This window comes from Bacillus rossius, chromosome 10 (assembly GCF_032445375.1).
Source record: "Bacillus rossius redtenbacheri isolate Brsri chromosome 10, Brsri_v3, whole genome shotgun sequence".
Classification (NCBI taxonomy): Eukaryota; Metazoa; Arthropoda; class Insecta; order Phasmatodea; family Bacillidae; genus Bacillus; species Bacillus rossius.
In genome coordinates, this window is record NC_086337.1 from 53,782,253 (window position 1) to 53,801,419 (window position 19,167).

The window sequence follows — 19,167 nt, forward strand, 5'->3', positions numbered from 1 at the left end:
ATAAGAAAATAATATATTTTATTTTAAAAAAAGCGTGGGGTGCATGGTGTCAATAGTTATAAATATTTTATTGACAGATATGAGTAGAAGGTTTATCATTTCGATAATATCTTAAAAAGCACCCCACGCTTTTTTTTAAATAAAATATATTATTTTCTTATTTACAATATTATTAATTTATATTTATAAAAAAAATTACACTATTCTTAATTCAAATTTATTAAAAATTATTTTCTATTTTTTAGTTTGGTTTTCTATATAAAGCGTGTTTTTTAGTTTTTTAAACTATTATTTATTTTCTACTTTTTAGTTTGGTTTATTTTTAAAAGTGTTTTTTTTTTCCTAAATTTCTTCCAGGTAAAAACCCTTAAACTATAAGTTTTGCTCTCTATCCAAATATGATTTTTGATATATCATCTGTCAAACTTATCCATATTTTCCGTGTTTGATGTCTTTTATTTAATGATTTACTGACCTTGGCATATTTTGGAGTATTTGTAACTGCTTGGTGTAAATTTGCAGGTTGGTGTTCGAGTGATTTCAAAAATCTGCTTATCAGGTGTAGCTATTGAGGTTATGCATATGGTGTTTGATTTCCCATCTGCTGTTGGTTTCACAGCAAAATCAAACCTCAATTTTTCCATGCTTCGTGAAATATTTGCATAAAATGTTGTTTAATAATAATGTTCACTCTTAGTTAAATGGTAAAATGAAACAAAGATGTAATTGTGTTTCTCTATTTAACGAAAGAAATAACATTTAAAGCCCTTATTTCAGGTTTTTTTTTAATATTTTTACAAATATAGATAATATTCTCTTCAAAAAAGTACATTGTTCACAATAATCATAACCCACTCTCACTTTTCATTTAATTAAATGTCACAATATTTAGTAGGCTTTGTTTATATCGCGCAAAAGACAAACTGAAAGAAAAGAGTTCGCACATGAGCGAAATGGTTTTCTTTACATATATGTCTTTGGTTAATTTTACCAATAAATTGACAAAAAATTTATTTTGCAAATTGATTAATGGGATAATCTTATCACATTAGTGTATTGTCATCGGTCCTCGATAAATCTACAAAGTTTCAATGAAATCTGGCCGTTTAAAGTGGGTCAAAATCGCACCCAAAGGAGTCGGTTACAATCATACATACAAACATACAGGTGAAGCTAATATAAAGCGTGTAAAAAAAACTCAACATTTTTACATTGGTTTTTAATTTAATTGTTTTTAAAACTTTGTTCTTAAGTCAAATGTCTGATGGTTTCATTTAAACAAGTCGTAAATACGATTATAAATATTAATGTTATTAAATACATGAAATATGCATGTCAAGTTTGTTTGAAAGAAATTCTTACAGAATTACGTGTGCGAACCAAAATTAAATAAAGTCTTCTTCGAAACGCAATTACTGTCGATTTTGCGTGTGTGAGGCATGTTGGGCTATATTGGGAGGATGTACATTATTGTAGCTCACTAAGGATAAAAAAATATTATTTCCATAATAATATCTCTGTAACCTTATGTAGCTAGGTTGCTCTATTATTTCTTAGATTTTCTTTAATACTGATCCCTCAAAACATATGTGCGCCAGTTACTTCTGCAGTAAAAATTGAGTGTATGTCAGCTTTTGGTGTGCAAAGAGTACAATAGATTCCCTTACCTCTATTTTCATTATTAATATTTTCTTTCGTTCTGGAGGTTTAGAACATTCAAATAAAATTTTGTGTTTCATTAGACAAGACACAAAATTACAAGCAAGCTATTTTCCTCAGGTTAAATGCACAACAGGTAACACATCTGATGCTGAACCTCAGTGCATCTCACAGCTCTGTTCAAGTCCATTACGTTGCATCGTTTTTCTGACTCCCTGAGTGTAGTTCTGCGCAACATGTTACGAACGCATCCTACTTATGTGTCAAACAATAATGTGGAGTGTTTTATTTTTAACTTTTAAACTAACTTGTAAACACTTTTTTTTTTTTCACATTTATTAGTTTGTTTTTTTAACAACTGTCAATATAGCCATAATGTTGTTTGTTAGATCTATTACTAAGACGAATTAAAATTTTAATTATAAACAGAAACTTTTTCGTCTGTGCCTAAATTTAGCTTCGAGAGGTTAGTGTTGACAACTTATACAATCATGTCCTCCCCTCCAGTGTGGGACGAGGCAACTCTTAGCTCCGAGCGTGGGACTAGGCAACTCCCAGCTCCGTGCGTGGGACTAGGCAACTCCCAGCTCCGAGCGTGGTACCAGGCAACTCCCAGCTCCGTGCGTGGGACTAGGCAACTCCCAGCTCCGTGCGTGGTACCAGGCAACTCCCAGCTCCGTGCGTGGGACTAGGCAACTCCCAGCTCCGTGCGTGGTACCAGGCAACTCCCAGCTCCGTGCGCGGGACGAGGCAACTCCCAGCTCCGAGCGTGGGACTAGGCAACTCCCAGCTCCGAGCGTGGTACCAGGCAACTCCCAGCTCCGTGCACGGGACGAGGCAACTCCCAGCTCCGTGCGTGGGACTAGGCAACTCCCAGATCCGTGCGTGGTACCAGGCAACTCCCAGCTCCGTGCGCGGGACGAGGCAACTCCCAGCTCTGAGCGTGGGACTAGGCAACTCCCAGCTCCGAGCGTGGTACCAGGCAACTCCCAGCTCCGAGCGTGGGACTAGGCAACTCCCAGCTCCGTGCGTGGTACCAGGCAACTCCCAGCTCCGAGCGTGGGACTAGGCAACTCCCAGCTCCGTGCGTGGGACTAGGCAACTCCCAGCTCCGAGCGTGGGACTAGGCAACTCCCAGCTCCGTGCGTGGTACCAGGCAACTCCCAGCTCCGTGCGTGGTACCAGGCAACTCCCAGCTCCGTGCGCGGGACGAGGCAACTCCCAGCTCCGAGCGTGGTACCAGGCAACTCCCAGCTCCGTGCGTGGGACTAGGCAACTCCCAGCTCCGTGCGTGGTACCAGGCAACTCCCAGCTCCGTGCGTGGGACTAGGCAACTCCCAGCTCCGTGCGTGGTACCAGGCAACTCCCAGCTCCGAGCGTGGTACCAGGCAACTCCCAGCTCCGTGCGTGGGACTAGGCAACTCCCAGCTCCGTGCGTGGTACCAGGCAACTCCCAGCTCCGTGCGCGGGACGAGGCAACTCACCGTGCTCCTCGAGGGTTTTCACCAGCAGCGGGTGGTCGGCCTGCAGCTCGGTGGCCTGGCCGGGGAACGGGATGAAGAAGATCCTGATCTCGTAGGAGGTGCTGGGACGCAGGTCCTCCAGCGTGTAGCCGGTCACGGCGCGGTGAATCAGGGGCGTGGCGGCATACACCTGTACACGCACGCATGCACGGTTCCGTCAGACCACATTTGGGAGCTCATTGTAAATTATCATACAACTAGAGTCAAGATTTTGTGGTTCATTTTATGACTAATTTTTGTTCTAATACAGGAAATTTGGGTGTATTTTTTTTATGACTCCTGTTTATACATAAATATAGCATATTATTCCACAAATACGATACAAATGATGCCTATTTCCCCGGTGTCATTTTGACTGATGAATGATGCCACTTTCACGTTAGTTACAATACAATAATTTGTAATAAGCATGTCTGACGAGTCGGAACAGTAAAAAATAAATCGGAAAGTATTTGTAACTGTTCGAAAAATGTACAAACGTTCCAATGTAAAAATGAGTTACTAATAACTAATGTAATAACTGCTGCAAATTAAAAAATATATACATCTAAACAATTTAGTACTTACATTTTGGTACAAGCTTCCATTCATTGAATTTAATGTATTAAAAGATTATTCTATTGTGATTTAAATTGGTGTTTTTTTTTATTAAAAATGCTGATATTTTATGATTTTAATTGCATTTTGGTGATTTGTGGTGTATTAACTTACATTTTGGTTTCATATGGTTTATTGACATGATTTTCGGTGTTATTTCCATTTCATTGCAATTCACCATATAAAATTGTCCTTAATAATTATTTATTTATTTTTATTGAGGTCTAACACCTTGTCAACAGAGGGGCTATTACAGAGAACACACAACAACACGAATATTATGTATATTATGGATATTAGAGATATTAGGGGAGAAACTAGTCGAGCAACTGCCTGCAGTGGAAAACTTATACTGGGAACGTGGGACAAGGTTTCAACATGGTACCTACTCAGGAATGCAGGTCCAGTATATTGCTGCTAAGCCACCTCGATTAGTATGATAAAAAATGATAATGGTATGTCCGCTCTGCTGCAAAAGTAAAAAACTATCAAATTTTTCTTTCCTTCATTTTACATGAATTATCGTAAAACACTAATCGAATAGTGCAAACATAGCCGATATCCGCCACTGATATATTTACTGCCACCTTGACAAAGAAATTTCCTTTTGCCAAGCCAAGCCCAAATGCTCTCTTATCACATATAACATCCATGTCCAAACCATTTGCAATCTTAAGGTGACTGAGAATTATCATTCAACAGAAGCTGATTTCAGTAACTCAAAGAAAAATAGTACAGTAGTGTCTCGATTATTTGAATTAATGTGGTTCGCTGCAACCTTGAATGAGCAAAATCTCGGATAACACAGAGAGAATAAGAAAATCGTCTTGGTTTTCAGATGGCTTGGCGGTATCATTTTTCGGGGTAATTATTTCCCAGGTTTCTTCGGCGTGAATACTTTCACGTCGCTCCATGATTCGCCCAACCAGTAAGTGATATTTTTGAGGTTAAATTTTTAGGCTAGCGACAACGGTTAGATCATTTTCTAGGTTCTCAAGCAAATGTTTCAACAGTATTTGCCGGTGCCGGTGCTTTGTGTCAGCTCAGATGATACGGAACCTAGGATAATTAAAGCTAGGTTGACGAATGCCCTACCGTACACTGAAAATTCTTGACTTGTTAGTGACTTTCCAGCACCTTCACGAGCACTAGGAGACGTGGAGGAGGAGCGGGAGGGCCTCACCTTGCCGTCGATCTCCTTGTAGCGAAGCTGGATGCCGTCGATGAAGTTGAGCTCGTGCTCGGTGAACTTGCGCCACGCCAGCCGCACCCACGTGGCGTTCACCTCCGCCACGACCAGCTCCGGCTCGACAGCTATCAGCGGCGGCAGCGTGGTCCCGGGGGCCGCTGGAACACGCACCGACACGCTCGTACGGGCGGTCGCCTGGCCCCTTCGCAAACCAGCACTACCGAGTCCTGTGCACTCCCCTCAGTAGAGGGACACTTCAGCAAAGGGAGAGAGACGGGGAGGGGGGGTTCAGGACCGGAAAGATGACGCCACCAATAGTCCGGAGCATTGCTACGAGAAAGCGGAGAGTGTCGAGTATTTATAATTATTATTCTTTTTTTGTCATAAGACATAGAGAGTGGTGGGTCTGGTTCCAATCGCCAGCCTTGTTCATAACAAAAGATAAAGTCGAAAAAATTGCACTTGGCCGCCGTGACTTCGTGAGAAAAGCTATACTTATTGAGGTAATATAAAACATGAATATCTCAGAAATCATAAAAGTCTTACAAGTCTTTTAATAAAAAATAGGTTTGTATAAATTTTTTTAATATAATTTTAATACATAGTTATGTCTTTCAACCTAAGTCCTAATAAAGATTTATTATAAATATGATCTTATTGCATAAGTATGTCTTTGACACATGCCCTTTTTTCTCATAATTATCATAACTATTTTTTTTAAATATATTTTATTAAAATTTTAATTTAACTATTGTCTTATGTAATAACATGTGCTATTAAAATAGTTTTAAAAAGTTTTTAAATATAATGTAAATATAACTATAATATTACATCATATGTAAGTCCTGTAAACTATGCCCTTTCATTTTTACCACATATAATAAAATTATGCTATAAACACATTAATGTTTTAGTAATTAAAACTTTATTAAATTTATAATCATATCATATAGATATGCCTTTAACATAAGCCCCTTTACCCATACCAAGTATAACTTATGCTAAAAAAAATTACATTAACATTTTAAAATAAAATACAAATAATTATTTATATTTTAAAAAAAATATATATGATGGGGATTTTAGAGAGAATTATGTTTTCTGATCAAAAAAAGAAGAAGAAAAAATAGTTTGTGAACGTGAGCGTTGTCCCTTCCCACTTGCGAAGAGCTACTGGATCTGCAAGGTGTCTTGTGTGGTCGTCGACGGACAGGAAACGGGCAGGGCAGCACCTACCATGTGGCGATAGGAAACAAGCGGCATGGCATCTACCGTGCGGCGGACAGGGAACAGGCGGCGCGGCACCTACCGTGCGGCAGGGTCTTGACGACCAGCACCTCGCTGCTGGGGGAGTTGGCCAGGTCACGCAGCATCACCGCCACCTTGATCTTGTAGGTGGTGTCGGGCTGCAGCTCCCCCAGCTCGAACTCCAGCTGCGGCGTGGCTATGAGGTCGTGCGGCGGCGCCAGCACCTGCCGCTGCCACGTGGCCGGGTCGTCGTTCCTGCGTCACCGGTCCCCGCAGCTTACATCAGTGCGATACATACAGACACAGAGCACAACTAGAGGGGGGCAGGTGAGGTTTGTGTCCCGGGGACCGCATTCGAACGGCGCTAAACTGGCAAGAGTTAATTTTACTATAGATATTTTCTTGATATACGTATCAGTTTTAAAACAGCACATTATGCCAATGAATACTAAAGTTTTTTTTAAAGCCAGGCCGTGTGTCTTTTTTTCTTATTTAAATTTAATACAAGATTGTTGCAGTTTTATACGGCTGTTACAACTACCGCAATAGAACATGAGCTATAAAGTTTACTGTAAATTGTTGAACGAGTTTCAAATCTATTTCTTAACTCTTTATTTCAAAGACTAATTTTTTAAGCGAAATACAATAGTTAGTAAAAAAACTAAAATTTCCCCTTGGCATGTATTTTTGAAAATCATTTCAGTACATAATAAAAAATATTTTTCTTATTCCTCAAATTAATTTGTCTTTCAATTTTTTTCAAATCCTCCCGCCCCTAAAAACTGGCGCTCTGGGAGAATACCCAGTTTGCCCCTTTGTAAATCAAGGCCTGATACGGCCCCTCTCCAAAATATCATGGTCCCTCAAAAGCCAATGGTCCCAGGGCCCTGCCTGCTCCTTCAGTAACGTCCAGCACTATCCTAGTTTACGGAAATTCTAGAAGAACTGACCAGGGGTCAAACTCAGAATGAAACTACAGGGAGGCCATTTCGTTAACTGCACAGACACAGAGACATAAAAATTATAACGTAAGATAATAAGTTTTCTCTACACCATCGACAGCCCATTAGACGCTTGAAACGTACAGCTTATCTGCGGTGTATCGCAGCTCCACCCTCCCGTGCAGTCCTACCAACACGGGGGGAACGGAGAACACCAGCCGCACAGTGTTCTCGTTCACAGCTTCTATCATCTGCACTGTCACCGTATCTGCAAATAAAAAAAAAAAAAAAAAGCTTGATTTCGTCATCACAAAGTCCTTTGCATTCACAACACTACTAAGATTAATTAATCACTTCGTATCAATTCACAATGCACAGTGTTGACAACTCACAAGAGTGAATTCATCTTTGCCTCACGACATTATGTAACCAGCAGTGTATGCAAAATCCAGTACCTCAAACTTACGACCAGAGTGAGGAACTTTGATATTTATTTTTGTTGAGTCATAAAACTATGTGTTATGAAAAATTTTCTTTAAATAGTTTTATTTTTTATTGTTTTATGTTATTTTTTAATTCCAGATCTTTATAAAGAACTATTTATTAAAATGGGTCTATGTAAGTTTTGTTGCCAGCTGTGGAAGCAAATGAAACTAAATTCTAGTGAGTGATTGTGATACAATTAGTGAGACAATAATTTAATGATGAATATTTCCTTGACTTTTTACAAATATCAGATAACATTTAGAACATATACCATATGTGGCAGGTCCGTGGAAAGAAACTAAGGGCTGGGGGCAAATTAATTTGTCTGGCCCCCTCCTTATTCTTTAATGTAAAACTTTTTGAACTACACCATCAAAAAAAAATTAAAGACTAAACGTTATCTGGGCCATAGCTGTAAATGTGATTCACACATATAGCATAACTTGTAAGGTTTCCCACTAATTCTATCAATAATAAACTTGTAAATCTTGTCCTATCTGGGTAAACTCATGCATTAAAAATAAAAATTCTGTAACTCAATTGGGTTTCCCTGGTATCCAGAGTCCCCCCCCCCCCCCCCAACCCCGAACCTTACTGCTCCGTCTTGACGGCCTTGCATATATGGTGCAAAAATCAACTACAAAAATATGTAAATTTCTTTAGTGAATTATCCACAGAAAGGGCAATCAAACAAAAATAAATAGTGAATTCCACATGAAATACTCCAACATGAACAGTCAAATGGAGACTTGAGGCATCATAGTGTGTAACAGTGCTATCTTTGTAATGTATCTATGTGTTTTGTGCATGTATCTATGCACTTCCGGTATTAAACCAGTTGGCAATATGGCCATCCCAAGAGACTTGTGGTTATTGTTTTCCAGTTCATAATCCATTATAATCCAGATCATAACAATCTTGTAGCATTACCTCGGTTAGGCTGTCCTGGAGGCATTCGTCCATCTGGTAGCACTGAAAAAAAAAATCACATTACATACTTAGAACATTTATTACAGCTTAAATTAATGCATTCCATTCGTGAACTATAGCTCAGTGAAAACAAGCATCAATTTGTAACAGCCACCCACATAGGTGGCAATTCAATAAAGACTTGAAGAGTCTGAGACTTAGAACGCTTACTATGATAGCACAGGCATTGGCTTAAAAACAAAAAAAAAAAATCTTAAAACAAAAAAAAAAATTGGTAGCCCGAAGGGGCGTGTGCAGAAAGTGTGGAGTGTAGAGTGGCCAAACTAGTTCTATCCACTCGTCCCCTGAGCCCCGAAATTAAATTCTTTGTACGCTCCTGGTACCCAGAATAATTATATAAATATATGCTTCTAGGTTAAGGACACACATGTTTATTCGTTTTTTTAATGAGCATTAATTAGCACTGAAATATATTTATTACATTCAACCTTTCTACATTTTATTTCGCAGCCATTTTAAGTATAGAATTATTAACTCTGAAGCCAAGATACGAAGAATAAATTAGATTTCCTGGATAGGAAATATTTCCTAATTATATCTATGCTTAAAACATGGTTTTTGCATGTGATCTGCAAACAGTGGTCACTTGTGGGAGAGTTCGTGACTTTAAATTTAAAAATAGCAACGACTTTTATAAACTATCAATGAAAATCGGACAAATAAACTTATGAGTAGACGACACATTATCAAGTGATAACAAAATTGATGAAATGCATACATGCAGGAAGTTTGGTAATTGAATTTCACACTGAAATGGTTAAATTGCATCAAATATAAATGATAAACGTACAAATTAAGAAACCGATTTAAAAAAAAAAAAATACAAATTTATTTTACCTCTAAGGCAACTTATGCATAGTTCCAATAAGCGGTAACATCTCTCAGATGAGTTGATCGTCACAGTCAGCGCAATTTATTTTACCTCTAAGGCAACTCATGCATAGTTCCAATAAGCGGTAACACCTCACAGACAGATGAGTTGATCGTCACAGTCAGCGCAATTTATTTTACCTCTAAGGCAACTCATGCATAGTTCCAATAAGCGGTAACACCTCACAGACAGATGAGTTGATCGTCGCAGTCAGCACGAACCTGTGTGCGTATAGTTAAGGGCGGGCTGCGGTAGCAAGTCCACGTGCTGTCCGGGGAAGTAGTGGGGCGGCGGCAGCAGCCCCTGGTACTGTAGCTGCAGGACCTGGTCTGGCGGGAGGTGGAGTCCAGGGGTGCCGGGGGGTGCCTTGCCGGCGGGGGGAGGGGGCCTCATCGGGGGGTGGAACAGCTGCGGCAGAAGGCCTTGCTGCTGCAGGCGGCCCACCAGGATCCCCTCGGGGCCGGGCCGAGCGGGACGCCTCCCGTGGACGGTGTAGTGCGGGGGCAGGACCCCCTGGCGCTGGAGGTGGGACAGGATCTGCTCCAGCTCCTCGTCGGTGGGACCTTCCTCGTCCGTCTGGGGCCTATCTTTGAACGGGGGCCCGCCGAAATACCCCGGGGGTCCGAACGCGTGTTCCTTGCTCCCGGCGGGGACCTCCGCCGGCTGTCGGGGGTTCAGCCAGACCTCGGGAGGACCAGGTCTTTGTGGGTGATAAGGATCGCCGTTGAATATTTCGGGAACCCTTCCATCTGGTTTGTTGGGCAAGGGGATGTTTGTGTAGTATTCTTCACCCGGTTGGGTGGGCGGCAAAACCGGATGGACCGGTCTTCCGGGTGTGACGAATTGTCCCTGCGCCACATCGGGCTGTGTCACAGGCGGTTCAGGAGGCATGGACACGGGAATGTGAACAATTTGGTGAGTTGGTAATGTTCCCTGCGAAGGAGGATAGGCGTTCCCAGAAGGCAATATAGGATAAGGAATTTCTTGTTTATTAGAACCCATAATACCACTTAAATTAAGTTGAGGCTGATGTTTCATTTTACCAATAAGGGACAAATTTATTTTTGGATCTGAAACGTGCTCTATTGTAGGCATTGTTTTATATGCATCCGGGGTGTTTACATCAATAACTGTGTTTTGCTCGTTTGGCATTGTAACTGTAACAGGAAGAGAAGTTGTGTTAGCTGATATCTGCGAAGGAAGATTAAAAATCATTTTATTCTGATCCTGGTGGTCCAGCCTGAATGGGCCTGGAATTAGCATCTGATTGTCAGCAGGGTTTGGGTCAGCTACCTGTATTTTTGGTGAATCTTTAGGCTTGTTGAATGGGAAATTGGACAGATTTATTGGACCTGGTAGTTTAGGTAAAATATCTTTTCCTTGGACTCGTTCAGTGGTCAAAGGATGGGGCAACCAAAGGTTTGGTTCTGTCGTTGTGGTTTTGTTTTGTTGTTCAGTCCCCTTCAGTTCAGAGTCTCCTTTCACCGTCCCATTGGTAGTTGAAAGTTGTTGAGTGCTGTTCATTTCTTTTGGTACAGGCATAGTTTGTCCTCCAAGTCGCAGTACAGTTGAGTCATTGGAAGCTCCTGCAAAATTTAAATTACAGCATGCTTAATAAAACCAGTCTGTTGATGATGAATACAGGCTCACTCATGTTATGCTAAGGATTTTCTTTACTACCGTTGCCAAGAATGTAGTTCCACTCCCATGTATTTCAGTTAATTAGATAATTTTAGTATCAACCCTTGACATTCGTTTTTGCCAATTTCTGACAAAATTCAACTTAAAAATACATGTATATTACTGAAAGAAAACAATTAGAATGTGTTCAAAAGTTTTCATACCAGCTAGAATGTGCTGCATCTCAGCATGGTTCAATATTACTCGACTTTGCAATATTATAATTGAATTATTAAAGTCACTGCTCCATTGCCCCCGAAGGGGATTGGGAATTCCTATAGGTTGCCTGCCAGTTAAGAAGTACGTTACTTGAGGGATGATTCTATCTTTAAAGTCTAGTAACAAGGGTGATGTATTAATTACTGCTGCACGAATATTAATGGACTCAGTCAATGGAAAGCATCAAGTTCCACGCCATAATCATTATTTGCACAGGGTGGCCACGTCTGCATGATTACACGGTAAGTGTGTGAAGCTATTTCCTTTTTCTTCGGCTAATTGCTGCGCCATATTGGTTGGACGCCCAAAACAATTAACAGAAGTTCAGTGCTTGCATTGTGGAAACAGTCTTGAAATTACAGTTTTTTTTATAAAAGTGTGACTGTTTTTAACGACACTGACTAACCATCATCAGAAGTTAACAAGCACCGTTTTCGCAATATTTTTTTGGGCAAACAAAATGGCGATGGCGAGGTTAAAAAAAAAAAGACTTCAACTATGTCACCGCATGCCGTCCTTTGAATACATACTCCCAACTCCGTGTTCACTGACATGGACCTGTGGAGGCGGGCCGCTCACCTGGGGGGTGGGTCTGCGGACACAGCCAGTACAGGCAGCAGTCGTCCCCGGGCAGGTGTCCCAGGGAGGCCAGGCCGGGCGGGCACGCCAGCTCCGGCGGCGGGCTGGGCGCCACCGGTGGGCACGTGGGCTGGCACGTGACGTTGCCCAGCTCGCAGTAGCAGCGCCGCTCGCAGCCCGTCAGCTTGCCGGGCAGCTCCTGCCAGTTGTCGAAGCGCTGGCCGCCGAACTCGCACGAGCCGTTGTCGCGGCACACCACGTGGTCGGGGCAGCAGTGCGGCGGCGAGGGGGTGAAGCCCGCCGGCCGGGTCTCCCACTCCAGGCAGCTGGGGTCCAGCACGTCCAGCCCGAAGTCCGTGGGGCACTCGATGACGGCGCAGTGCACCTCCGAGTCGGCGCACGCGCAGTACTCGGCGCAGCCGTCGTGGAACTCCTCGCCGTGCCCGTAGGCGCGGCCCTTGTGCTGGCAGCCGCGCGCGCTCTGGTTGCCGGCCGCCGGCTCTGCTGCAACACATCAGCGTGGCCTCCACGTTCGATTACAGGCCCTGGGCCCAGGATCGGAGACACCCCCCTCCACACACACAATCTACAGTTACATGCTACATTATAATTGCATGCTTATTTCTTACCTACACTCTTTTCAGAATGTTATTTAACCTGAAAATACAGGGTAAGATCTTTGAATATATATACTGTATAGAAGTCGCGAGTGGATAGGATTTACTCTACGTTTTTCAGAAGCGTATGATGAGCAGCTTGGGAACTTCACCGCTGCAGTGCGCTGCCGTAACGCCCTGTATCGTCTTAGTTGTTATTTACACGTTAGAGCGCAGCACTGTCGCCCGCTGTCATTCCCCGCACCCCCCACCAATCAATCACTGCAGCTCAAGGTCGTTCAACGGGAGGGGGAAGGGGTGTTTGAAGAGTTCGACACTTGCCCGCTAGGGACCACCACAAGTCGATGCCCTAGAGATGGTGGCGATTGCGGCAGTGAATTAACCAACTACCTCAAACCTAATTAGAAATTTTAACCTGGGCTGGCGACTTCTATACAGTATATATATTCAAAGGTAAGATTAAGGTTACTATTATGTAAGTCCAAACTAAGCTTTATTTATAAAATGATTTTACTTAAAAATAACCACAGCTAGTATGTATATATAATATATAAACGGGGCTGGGCCCAGGGGTCCACCCAGCTCCACCCTTGTGGGGGCCATGGCCATCAGACATTTACCACTGTGTCCGGATGCCGTGGGGCACCTGGAGTTACGAAGCCTCGCGCTGAAGGGGCCTTGCCAAAGCATGAATGTGGATAAATGTAAACGTCTAATACATGTTTTATGGAAAACATTAATTCAGTACATTCTAAGTTTTTTTTTTCTTTCTGTCTGTTTATCGTATGCATGTAGGCCAAAATATAAATAGTAGCATGCAGAGCATACAAGGCACCCTATCCAAAGATAACTTTTGTCGGTTAAAATTCCACGAATCCTACATATTTTCACCCCTGGTCAGTCACCAACTGCAGTGAAATATCTTTAATCCGGCAAGGTCTTGACCACGGCCATACCGGAATACCAAAAGTGAAGATGTGAAATGTGAAATGTAACCTGTATGATTATTTGACCAACATTTCTGCATGCCTTGTTGCAGTCATCTTCAAACTTTTTATTTCCACTGGTGTGGCTTTTAAATCTTATACTGTAGTGATTGATATTGAATATGAGTCCATATCATTAAAAACATTTATTTATTGTGAATATTAGTGATATAAATTGTGTAGGTATAAATTTTTTCAAGTGTATTTATTAAGCGAGGTTACATTCACATGTAGGTATATAATTAATTTGAATTATATGTAATTTATATTTATTAATTATTATTTACTATCTATATTATTAATTAAGATCTATAAAGATTATTTTACTGAATTAAATAATTAATTGTATACTCATTATATTAATTTTGAACACCGAGTATTTATTTAAATTTCTTAAATTGATTTAATTTATACTTTACCAACCGTATCTATAATATCACTACAATCATTTTATTATTTGCATGAAACACTAAAGTCAGTTATTGATTACCCCAAGTAAGTACATCTTCTAACACCCCCATTTTTTTTCCCCTTGAGTTGGCGGTAGTGTTAAGATTGTTTAGGATCCCGAGGAGGTGGACAGAGATTAAGAAGGGATACAGATGGAGAATTAGCCGTCAGACGTGAAGCCTTTTTCTCCCCTTATTTTTTTTATTTTTCTTATTTTCGCATACCAATATGGCGGACGTTTGTTTATATCTTTATCGGCTGTTCAAGCCTGCTTTTTATTAACGACTGCAGTTAAAGCTGTTCGGAAGAAACTAAAGATAGAAACATTACTGGTTAATATGTTGTTTTTTTAGTGTATGAAAAATCCAAAACGAATCTTCGTGTAATGATATGAGTTGACATTTATCTCAGATGCACTTGTAAACAAACGGCCGCCATGTTGGTACGCTCGTAAACGAACGGCCGTCATGTTGGTACGTTCGTAAACGAACGGCCGCCATGTTGGTACGCTCGTGAACGAACGGCCGCCATGTTGGTACGCTCGTAAACGAACGGCCGCCATGTTGGTACGCTCAGTGCACTGCGATCCGCACCTGGAGGGGCAGGCAGCCACACCTCGGCCGTGTTGCTGACGGCGCCGCCGGCCCGGGCGCGCACGTAGTACTTGCGGCCGGCCGTGAGGCCCGCCACGACGAGGCCCGGGCCCGGGTCGCGCCGCGCCCAGCTCTGCTGGTCCTCGCTCAGCTCCACGGACAGGTTGGCGGGGCCTCCCCCGGGCAGGCTCAGGCGCACCGCCGACCCGTTCAGCGCCTCCGCCGCCAGCGGCTGCAGGGCCTGCTGCTCCGAGCCTGCCGACACGTCGCGCGAGACGCTCTGGGTGACGCCGGCGAACCTGGCGGCGCGGAGTCTAACTACTTGCGAAACTTATCACGGTAGTGACATCTAGCAGCGTGGAGTGGGAAACAAGGGAAGCCTTCATTTCACAGACGAGAGAGCCACACCCGAAGTTCCCCTAAGTTTACATGATTTCAGTATCTTTAATGTAGCTATCCTAACCAAATCAACCGTCCACAATGTTTTAAAGTATTTATAATGTAGCTAACCTAACTTAATTGACCATTAGTATCCTTTTATCAACACCGCCATATTTATTTACAATGAACCAAAAAAAAAACCGAAGATGCACGATCGGGCGTTTGGCTCTCTCGTCTGTGAAAAGAAGGCTTCCCGGGAAACAACATAAAAAAAGTGTCTTGCGCTTCGCCGATGCTAACTGGCCAGTGTTATTACGATATTTGACTTGGGGTTAATAAGTTGACCGTGTGGCAGGACCCAAGAGCTCTAAAGACGCGGGGGCGCTACACTCATATAAACATATCCTTATATTTACGGAGAAACGCTAGGTACAAATTACCCATGGATAATTTTCGTAAATTTTACGTGAAAAAAATTCACATACGTTGGACAACAATACGGAAGAATAATCTTGGTTCACTAGCAAATAGCAAAGTATTCAAACATTTTTGTTTAAACTACATACTTAAGAAACACTTGTTATGTCTCACACGTACGTGTGCGTGTGTGTGCGCGTGCTATAAACACCACCTGTTGACAGTTGGTCGTACTAATGTGCACGCGCAGCCATCTCGAGTCGTGATTGTCTACGAATATTCAGCAAAGCGTAAATAATAACGACCAATATAACAAAAAAATATATGTACAGTGGATGTTATCAATGTTGGTAATCATAATAAAAAAAATTTATTATGAATGTCAAAGTATTAAAAAAAATACTTAAAATGAGCATGATGTGCCCCTAGAAAATTAAGTTCGCCGTTAGGTAATTTTTACTGAGGTTCTAATTTGTCTCTATTTGAATTGTCACTTAAACAAATGTTATGCCAAAGAAGAACTAGCGACCAGGGGGAGGAGGGGGAGGCTCACCCGCCTTGCCGGCGTCCTGGTCGTGCAGCGTGACGTCACACAGCAGCACGGAGCAGCACGAGTCCGCCGGGTCGGGCACAGACACGCAGCGGTCCGACGAGTTGCTGGCCGCCGGCGGGCACCTGCGCACACGCCCCGTCGAGCGTTCAACCTTTGAATATATATACTGTATAGAAGTCGCCAGCCCAGGTTAAAATTTCTAATACGGTTTTGAGGTAGTTGGTTAATTCACCGCCGCAATCGCCACCATCTCTAGGGCATCGACTTGTGGTGGTCCCAAGCGGACAAGTGACGAACTCTTCAAACACCCCTTCCCCCTCCTGTTGAACGACGTTGAGCTGCAGTGAATGATGGATGAGGGGTGCGGGGTATGACAGCAGGCGACAGCGCTGCGCTCTAACGTGTAAATAACAACTAAGACGATACAGGGCGTTACGACAGCGCACTGCAGCGGTGAAGTTCCCAAGCTGCTCATCATACGATTATGAAAAACGTAGAGTAAATCCTATCCACTCGCGACTTCTATACAGTATATATATTCAAAGGTTCAACACACGTCCCCTCCACCCCTCTCCACGAGCACTGCCAACAATCACCGGGAAGCCTTCTTTCCACAGACGAGAGAGCCAAACGTCCGATCGTGCATCTTCGATTTTTTTTGTTCATTGTAACTCATGATAACTAATGGTCAATTAGGTTAGGTTAGCTACATTGTAAATACTTTAAAACATTGTGGACGGTTGATTTGGTTAGGATAGCTACATTAAAGATACTGTGAAATCATGTAAACGGTTTCCTAGCGCTGGATAGCTACATATTAAAAAGTTATTTGCTAAGCAACCATAAAATGATTTTACAGTATTTTTTATGTAGCTATACTTACCTAATATAACCAACCATCCACAATGTTTTAAAGTATTTATAATGTAGCTAACCTATCCTAATCGACCGCAAAATTTAATGCCACGTCGGTTTATACAATGAGATAGAACGGGAAAAAAAAGCGAGCATGAACTTCGGGGAACTTCGGGTGTGGCTCTCTCGTCTGTGAAAAGAAGGCAACCCGTGGACTCACTGCCAACAATCACCATAGAGCCTGCAGTTCAGTGCAACCTCGTCTGTCCGGCCCTCTTCGACCAGGATCTCAGGATTTACACACATTCCATTTTAACACACACACAAAAACCGACAGTTATTCAACACGGTTAGCGAAACTAAAGGTAGAAAACAAGTGAGAATCGCTTGAACAAAAGAAGGCTCACCTGCATTACCGCTCCAATCGAGTACTTAATGTGTATTTTTTTTTTTAGTTTAATTTTTTTAAACTTTATTTATATAGTGATCGTAACGTCCGTACACTGCACAATTGGGCATTTTAACCATATATAGCACACATAATAACGCACCAACAATAACAAAGGTTCGCGCGAGACGCAAATGAGATGGATAGCGCTTGGAAGAAGAGCTCTGGCCACAACCAAGATGGCGGTGCAAAGGAGCGCGTGGAGGGGGAAGGCCTGCGCTCGGTATCACCTTTCCTTTCCGCACACGTGCAGTGCCGGTACGTGTTAGCGCTACGTCTGAGGCTACGACCAAGGCGTACAGAAGTAAACAGATATTTCACTCTCGGGTTTAATTTATAATTTCTTTCTTTCCTCTTTTTCTCTAAAATCGGTCATTAACGATTCTGACACCACCAACCACACAGCATTAAAACAAAGAAATTTTGTTTTGTCCCGGACAATATCAGGATCTAGGTTTCCCATCAAAATTCTTCGGTTCAGGATCTAGGTCCTTTAAAAAACACAACGATCTTTTGACGAGCGCGATTTAAAAATTCAAGGACTCCGAGTGTAACATTAGTTGAATCGCACCTTTATATATATATATATATATAAATAATTATATATATATATATATATATATATATATATAATTTTATATATATATATATACACACACGTAGAGTCCAAGCTTCGACAGAAGTGAAACTTCTTGCTTATTATATCAATATCATTATTAGGTATAGGAAACAATTCTCTTTGACTGAGGTCGCAGATTATATATATATATATATATATATATATATATATATATATATATATATATATATATGGCAGGGGAGAGGTACAAATGACGCAACATATACTTACATACTTGCCTACTTTTACTCGTGCATACTGGTGCAACAGCATAATTTAGCGCTCGCATACTTGCATATGTATGTATATATATCAGATATCTTAAACATAACCTATTAATCAGTCAGTTCAAGATTGCATATGCAAGTATGCGAGCGCTAAATTATGCTGTTGCACCAGTATGCACGAGTAAAAGTAGGCAAGTATGTAAGTATATGTTGCGTCATTTGTACCTCTCCCCTGCCGTATCCCCCATCTCGCAGTGGCGTAGCAAGCGGGTGGCAGGGGGAAGGGGGGGGGGGCCGCCGCCGCGACGGTTTCGCGTTACTGAACCCCCCGCCCCCTTCTTTTAATCCAAGAGGGGGCGCCATTTTCAATTCTGGCCAGTGGTGCCAGTCACCTTAGCTACGTCACTGCAACCACGTACCTAACTATCTATCCTCCTCATGCGTTCGGAATTTTCGGAACGCTCGAAAATAATTGTAACCCTCTCGGCAAAAGAAGTTTCACTACAAAAAAAAATACGTTAAATGGTTTTCTCAACACCAAAATGTTGTACGAATCAAAAACAATCATTGTAGCAGTTTGTTGACTGGAGGTTGGGAACGGATCGCGGTGGAGAGGACTCTGACTCTGACTCACCGCGGCTTGCAGACGACGCGGCCCGCCTCGCCGCACTTGCACACCGCCTCGCAGCCGTCCTTGATGACCTCCCCGCGCTGGTAGGACTGGTTCTTGTGCACGCACCCTTCCAGCGGCTCCACCTCTGCGCACACGCCACGACCACCCTCGCCCAACTCCATCCACGGGGCGACTGAAATGCTGCCCCTTGGAAGGGCAGCCCTTCAGGATTTTTCTGACAGTGGTTAGTTTGTAAAGTGACCTAACCTAACCTAACGTAACCTAACCTAAACTAACCACTGTCAGAAAAATCCTGAAGGGCTGCCCTTCCAAGGAGCAAGTTTTCAGGATTATTTAAACACTTAAAGAAACATGTTTTCAGAAATTGGATGGGCTGCCCTTACAGTCGCTGTACAAATAAACCAT

At 42.4% G+C, this 19,167-nt stretch overlaps 1 protein-coding gene across 1 annotated transcript in view; it reads right to left on the minus strand.

Moving 5' to 3' along the window:
- The window catches only part of LOC134536349 (putative epidermal cell surface receptor), a 98,255-nt gene that overhangs the window by 6,374 nt on the left and 72,714 nt on the right, over nucleotides 1–19,167 (minus strand). Inside the window, exons 5-13 of the mRNA XM_063376102.1 lie at nucleotides 18,763–18,886; nucleotides 15,980–16,101; nucleotides 14,629–14,883; nucleotides 11,983–12,486; nucleotides 8,574–8,615; nucleotides 7,302–7,425; nucleotides 6,278–6,471; nucleotides 4,963–5,126; nucleotides 3,144–3,312 (exon numbers count right to left, since the gene is read on the minus strand). Of these exons, the coding sequence (XP_063232172.1) occupies nucleotides 3,144–3,312; nucleotides 4,963–5,126; nucleotides 6,278–6,471; nucleotides 7,302–7,425; nucleotides 8,574–8,615; nucleotides 11,983–12,486; nucleotides 14,629–14,883; nucleotides 15,980–16,101; nucleotides 18,763–18,886 (1,698 nt within the window). The remainder of the gene's footprint in view (nucleotides 1–3,143; nucleotides 3,313–4,962; nucleotides 5,127–6,277; nucleotides 6,472–7,301; nucleotides 7,426–8,573; nucleotides 8,616–11,982; nucleotides 12,487–14,628; nucleotides 14,884–15,979; nucleotides 16,102–18,762; nucleotides 18,887–19,167) is intronic.